This window comes from Ctenopharyngodon idella, chromosome 10 (assembly GCF_019924925.1).
Source record: "Ctenopharyngodon idella isolate HZGC_01 chromosome 10, HZGC01, whole genome shotgun sequence".
In the NCBI taxonomy this organism is placed as follows: Eukaryota; Metazoa; Chordata; class Actinopteri; order Cypriniformes; family Xenocyprididae; genus Ctenopharyngodon; species Ctenopharyngodon idella.
Window position 1 is genome coordinate 49,863,163 of NC_067229.1, and position 6,643 is coordinate 49,869,805.

Here is a 6,643-nt window from a genome sequence, read left to right on the forward strand (position 1 = left end):
CTGTTATAAAGATCTCATTGATTTACATCACAAGCATCAGAATTTCATCACTTTTAGTCCATATAAATTTCAGCATCTGCAGAAAATTTAATTTTTTTGAGCTGTTTTTTTCCTCCATAATCAAACTATATCAGACTATATGAGCCATAAAAGCCTGATGTATCAAAAAAAATAAAAAATATACTTTTTTCGTATTTTTCGCTCGCACGTGACGTCACCGCGCCGCTGTCAGTGTGAACCAATGAGATTAGAGTCGTCGTCACGTGATCAAAACAGGAAGAGCAGCGCCGCTGGACTCGTCTCGTGATGATCGATGATCATTGATCTCTATGAGAAGGCGTAATTACTGCTGTTTAATTGCTGTTGCCATGGCAGTGCTCCTCTTCATCATGTTCATGTGTGGCGCCATCAGCTCTCACGTGAGTCTGATCGATCGATGTGGAGTTTGATCGATAAGTGTTCAGTGTGATTGAAACGATGCCACAGTACATATCCAACCCTGTGGTGTTACTATGGTATACTGAGGCTAGTACTGTAGCTGGTGCTTTTTTGTAAGCAGAACAAATAAACTGAAGAAGACCACAGTACCGCAGTGTCCAGGGTAATACCGCGGTGTTTCTGCGTCATTAGTAACTGAAGGTTTGGTGTGTTTCAGACGAGCGTCGCGTCTCGATCTCACGCGGACTTCAGGGTTTCCGGGCGCGCGCTCTACAAGCTGGACGTTTCGTGGCCGAAAAACCCCGAGCTGTTCAGCGGTCAGGTGTTCGCCGTGGCTGTCAATCATCTGCAGGGGCTCGTGTACGTGGCGCAGGTGAGGAGCACAGCAGCTGTTCTCTACAGACACTCAGAACATCACAACTGAAAGATACATAGAATGTGTGTGTTTATGTATATATTAGGGATGCATCGATACCATTTTTAAGGACCGGTACCGATACTTTTTTCTGGTACTCACCGATACCGATACACCTTTTTTTTTTTCTTTTTTTTTTTTTGGTGATGTTGCAGTTTTTCAAGCACAACACAGTGAGACTAATGAATGTATGACAGCTTCTTTATTATTAGTCTAATGAAAAAAGTAATATTTTTTATGTGCTTGTCACAAACTTAAAGAACAAAAATTTCACAGTGTCCAATAACCTTCAAAGGGCATAATTACCAATATATATAATTGTTGTTATATAAAAAGAAATTCTGTAGAGATACAAATTAAATAAACATGTTTTTCAGATACAGTAGGTTTATTCACCATGTATACATTTATTTAACATATTTTGTTGTTTTATTAACATTAATGACAAATATAGGCTACGGTCCCTTTAAGACCGAATCCATGGATACTGACACACATCCTGTTATAATTTTTTTTTAATTAGATTTCATGTTTATATTTCCCATTTTAATTTTAAGTTTCAATCAAAGTTTTAGTCATTTTATTGTGCTTTTTTGTAAGATTTGAATGTCTTTTTTTAATATGAAAATGTTTTTTTGTTTGTTTTGTTTTTTTGTTATGGTTTTAGTTTTAGTTATAATAATAACCCTCATTAGATGAAAAAGTTGATATGTAATTTTTCATTCTGTGGCACAAACAAACAAACAAAAAGAATTGCAAGGAAAAAAGTAATTGAGATACTATTATTTTTTAAATTAGATTTCATGTTTATATTTTCCATTTTAATTTCTGTTAAAATTTTAGTAATTTTATTGTGTGTTTTTGTCATTTTTATAAGTTTTAAGGAGTTTTATTTTTTATTATTTTTATTAATATTTATATATATTTATTATATTTTTTTTATTCATTTTTATTCTGGTTCTAGTTTGAAAGTGGTAAATTTTGCCTTGGGAACTATCTGAAATTAAATAAGTTTAAGGTTTTTTATATTTTATTTTATGTCAGTTAACACTTATTTTATTTCAAGTAACGAAAATGTTTTTTATGGTTTTAGTTTCAGTTATAATAGAGATGAAAAAGTTGCTATTACCTTTTTTTATTTTTTTTATTCATGGAAAAAAGTCAAAAATTCAAGATGCAAACTTGCAATTACGAGTTTATAACTTGAGATTGTCTTCATTTCTTCATCTTCATTTATACAGCACTTCTCACAATACGGATTGTTTCACAGCAGCTTCACGGTGCCGACAGGAAACTGAATCGACAGATTGTTCTGGATTCACAGCAGCGCTAACTCAGAATCTCAGTATTGTTGTAGTCCGTCAGTCGTCACTCCTGATCCTGATGAGCTCTCCGTGTGTTTCTCCTGCAGAGAGGCGAGAACATCCCGAAAGTCTTGGTGTTCAGCACGGATGGGGATTTCCTGCAGGCCTGGAACACCAGCACTCTGGAGATGCCTCATGGGATGTTCCTGGCCAACGTGTCGGGGGATCCGTCAGTGTGGATCACGGATGTTGGGACCGGTGGGTGTGTGTTCCTCTTCAGATGTGTGTGTGGTTCAGTACGGGTCGAGTCATGGAGTCGTCCGCTTGTGTTTCAGGGCCGTACGGACACACGATCAAGCAGTATTCTCCGTCCGGGAAGCTGCTGCAGGTGCTGGGATCGCCCGGGAAGGCCGGATCTTCTCTCAGTCCGCTGCAGTTCGACCAGCCGGCGGAAATATTCATCCACAGTTCTGGAGAAATCTACATCGTGGACGGAGACGGCGGCATGAACAACCGTCTGATTAAACTCTCCAGAGGTGCGTGTAGATCGTCTCACACAGAAGAAACTCTCGCCTAAACACTCATTCTGCTGTAACGTTAACGAGTTTGTGGTATTCAAAATGAGCGACTGCATACCTGAGGTTAGTCATTTGCATAAAACACGCCCACACATATCCATATAAGAACGTTTCCTTTATAGTCTTTCTGCACAAACACATAATGCTCGAAACCTACAGGTGTAATCAGAGAAATGTGTTTATATGATGTGCTTTTTGATTTTTAGAACGATATTGTGTATGTCCGAGTGAAACGCTTCTCAAACAAGAACAAATGTAGGGCGGGGCTTGATTTTGTCTGTGGGGAATTGATTGGATGGTTGTGGTTTGCTATTGGTGGATCTCATGTGAGTGACAGGTTGCCCCGTGTGTGTGTGTGTGTGTGTGTGTGTGTGTGTGTGTGTGTGTGTCAGATCTGCAGGTGCTGTGGATGCACGGAGAGAAAGGTCAAGGTCTGGCTCAGTTCTACATCCCTCACAGCGTGGCGGTCGACAGCTATCAGAGGGTTTGTGTTCATCGAGAGTTCTTCCTGCTCCTACTGCAAATGTTTGTCTTTCAGATTCTGTTTGACTCTGAAATGTGTCACATGTGCTTCATTGTTGCGCTCTGTCTTCCTGTATTGTGTTTGTGGTTCAGGTGTGGGTCGCAGACCGAGGAAACAAGCGCATCCAGGTGTTTAACTCTGTGACGGGCGACTGGCTGGGGTCGTGGGGCAGCTGCTTCAAAGAGGACGCGCCGTACTCCGTCAGGTACTGCGGACCAGAGGAAATAAATAAAAACAATAAAATTAATAATTAAATGAATATATTAAAATAAATAGTTAATTAAAATAAATAATACAAATTAAATTCATATAGATTAGATTAGATCAGTAATTAAAAAATAAACGTTTAAAATAAATAAATAAATCTTAAAATTAGATTAAAATAAACAAGTAAACAATAAAAATTTAAAATTAAATAAATAATTAAAAAATTTGTTTAAAATAAAATAGTAAATATAAAATAATTCGTTTAAAATAATAAGTAAAGAATACAAAATGTTTAAATAAAATTCGATTAAAATAAGTAAGCAATTAAAATGTTTTAAGTAAATTTTACAAATTTAAAATTATAAGTAAAGAATAAAATATGTTTAAATAAATATTGAAATTAGATTAAAATAAACAAGTAAACAAAAAGTTTAAATAAATAATCATTAAAAATGTATTTAAAATAAAATAGTAAATAATTGTTTAAAATAGATAAATACATATAAAAGAAATAGTTTAAAAAAATAAATCAAAAATGTTTAAGTAAATAATTATTAAATATTAAATTTAAATAAAAAAGTAAAACAAATGTTTAAAATAAATATAAAAAATAAGTAAACAATAAAAATGTTTAAATATTAAAATTAGATTAAAGTAAGTAAACAATAAACTTTGATTAAAATAAATAAATATTAATTAGATTAAAATAAGTGAACAAAAATGTGTTTCAAATAAATAAATATTACAAATTATATTAAAATAAATAAGTAAACAATAAAGAATGTTTAAATAAATAAATATTAAAAATTCAATTAAAATAAGTAAATAATTAATTAAAATGTTTTAAATTAAATTTGCAAATTAGTTTAAAATTATAAGTAAAGAATAAAATGTTTAAATAAGTATTAAAATTAGATTAAAATAAACAAGTAAACAATAAAATGTTTAAATAAATATTAAAATAAGTTAATAAAATGCTAAAAAAATTAATAAAACTAAATTAAAATAAGTGAACAAAAATGTTTAAAATATATAAATATTAAAACAATTAAAATGTTTAAATAAATGTTAGAAATTAGATTAAAATGTTTAAAATAATAAAATGTGATTATAATAAGTAAACAATAAAGATTTGATTTACATAAATAAAATCATCTAACAGTACAGTACTATAGTGAGTAAACTTAATGTAACTTCACAGATACTAAATATTCTCCAAATAACACTTTTATATTGGTACAGTTTACAACTTAAATTAGTATAAATGAATGTAAGGAAGAGTTCAGACTTCTGGAGGTGTTTATGACCCACAGATTCACTCCGGACCAGAAGTACATGGTGGTGGCCCAGTTAAACACCAATCAGATCACGCTGCTGGAGGCTCCGCCCGTCGGCATCATCGGGCAGTGTCAGGTGATCAGCACCGTTCAGCTGGCTGAAGACATCAAACCGCACCTGGTGGACCTGGACCTGAAGAACGCAGATCTGTACGTGGCGGAGATCGGGGCCAGCCAGGCCCAGAAGTTCATTCCTCTGACGGCCGCGAGCGTTTAGAGGTTCTGTCGTCTCCCGCTCCGATCACAGATTATAACGGTTGAGCGCAGTGAGAAAAGGTTCGGGCTGAAACCGGTTTGATTCGAGGTTAATTGATTGATCGCTTCAGTGAAACTGTGAGCAACTTACCAGACAAATCTCAGTCTTTCCAAACACACTAGAAACCACGGAAGCTTGTTTCCAACACGGAATAACAAAATGAAAAAGATAACTGCGACTTTTTATCGCACAATTCTGACTTTTTTGTGCAGTTGCAAGTTTATATCTGGCAGTTCTGATGTTTTTTTCGTAATTGGGTTAGTCTCAAAAAGATTTTATTTGTAATTGAGTTTATACCTCGCAATTCTGACTGTATTTCTCACAATTTTGAGTTTATATCTCGTAATTCTGACTTTTTTTTCATAATTATGATTTTATATCACTCAACTCTGAATTATTTGTAATTACAAGTTTATATTGCACAATTCTGACTTTATTTCTCGCAATTTTGTTTATATCGCACAATTCTGACTTTTTTCGTAATAAAAAGTTTATATCTCAAAGTTCTGACTTTATTTCTCGCAATTTTGAGTTTATATCGCACAATTCTGACTTTTTTCGTAATGAGTTTATATTTTTTCGTAATTACAAGTTTATATCTCGCAGTTCAGACTTTTTTGTGCAGTTGCAAGTTTATAATCTCACAATTCTGATGTTTTTTTCGTAATTGGGTTAGTCTCAAAAAGATTTTATTTGTAATTGAGTTTATACCTCGCAATTCTGACTTTTTTTTCGTAATTACGAGTTTATATCTTACAATTCAGACTTTTTTCGTAATTGAGTTTCTTGCAGTCTTGACTTTTTTTTTGCAATTTAGTATATATTCTGAGAATTGTGAGGAAAAAGTCAGAATTGTAAGATAAAAAGTCACAATTACCTTTTTTATTTTTTGACTCTGTGGCAGAAACAAGCTAATAAACATAATCAAAGTCTCAGTATAACGATCAAAGAAATATGATGTTGATTTCAGGTGATTCTCAGAGGAATAAAGCGAGCAGAGAGGATTCTGGGTAGAATTCTGCACATCTGTGGAAATCCACTTGTTTTGTATTTTGCACTGTAGTTTGTTATTGTGAATATGGTATTTAATATGGTGTTTAATCCTGTGTTTCTGAGAAAATAATGTTCTTGTGATTCTGTATGATAATTTAAGCTTTGTATATATTTGTTTTTCGCCTGTCTTTAAACACACGACACAAATGTCACATTTTGACATTTTAAAGAGTGAGGCTTTTCTGTGAAGATCCAAGAACCTTTGTTCACGTCCTCAGATGATTTTATGATATTTATTCATATAGATGTGAAGCTGTGCTGAAGGTTAGTGATCATCACCTGTCGACAGTGTTTGAGATGTTATTGAATATTATTACTGAAACAAATGAAAAGTTTCTGTTTAAATTCAATAAACTGGGATGGAGTATAATTTGTGCTGATGTGGAATAATATTTGCATCAAACCTGATGTGTATTTAGTGTAAATTAAGACATTTATTTTTATGTTGGCAGGAATTTTTCAGTTTTAATGTGTTTTATTGGCGCCAAATGCGCCTATATACAATGAGGGAAATAACGAATGAAGAACTGAA

General features: G+C 33.2%; 1 protein-coding gene across 1 annotated transcript; it reads left to right on the forward strand.

The window, feature by feature from the left end:
* Positions 1-249: 249 nt before the first annotated feature.
* Positions 250-6,481, forward strand: LOC127521956 (NHL repeat-containing protein 3-like). The gene is made up of 7 exons (XM_051911477.1): positions 250-419; positions 656-811; positions 2,265-2,415; positions 2,493-2,693; positions 3,128-3,219; positions 3,351-3,463; positions 4,779-6,481. Exons 1-7 carry the CDS (start codon positions 330-332, stop codon positions 5,017-5,019), a joined length of 1,044 nt encoding a protein of 347 aa, XP_051767437.1. The 5' UTR covers positions 250-329; the 3' UTR covers positions 5,020-6,481.
* Positions 6,482-6,643: the final 162 nt, after the last annotated feature.

Excerpts from the sequence above, each read along its gene's own strand:
- LOC127521956 (XM_051911477.1), top strand. The coding sequence starts at position 330 with ATGAGAAGGCGTAATTACTGCTGTTTAATTGCTGTTGCCATGGCAGTG. Across the intron at positions 420-655 it reads GTGGCGCCATCAGCTCTCAC|ACGAGCGTCGCGTCTCGATC; the intron begins GTGAGTCTGATC and ends GGTGTGTTTCAG. Across the intron at positions 812-2,264 it reads GGCTCGTGTACGTGGCGCAG|AGAGGCGAGAACATCCCGAA; the intron begins GTGAGGAGCACA and ends TTTCTCCTGCAG.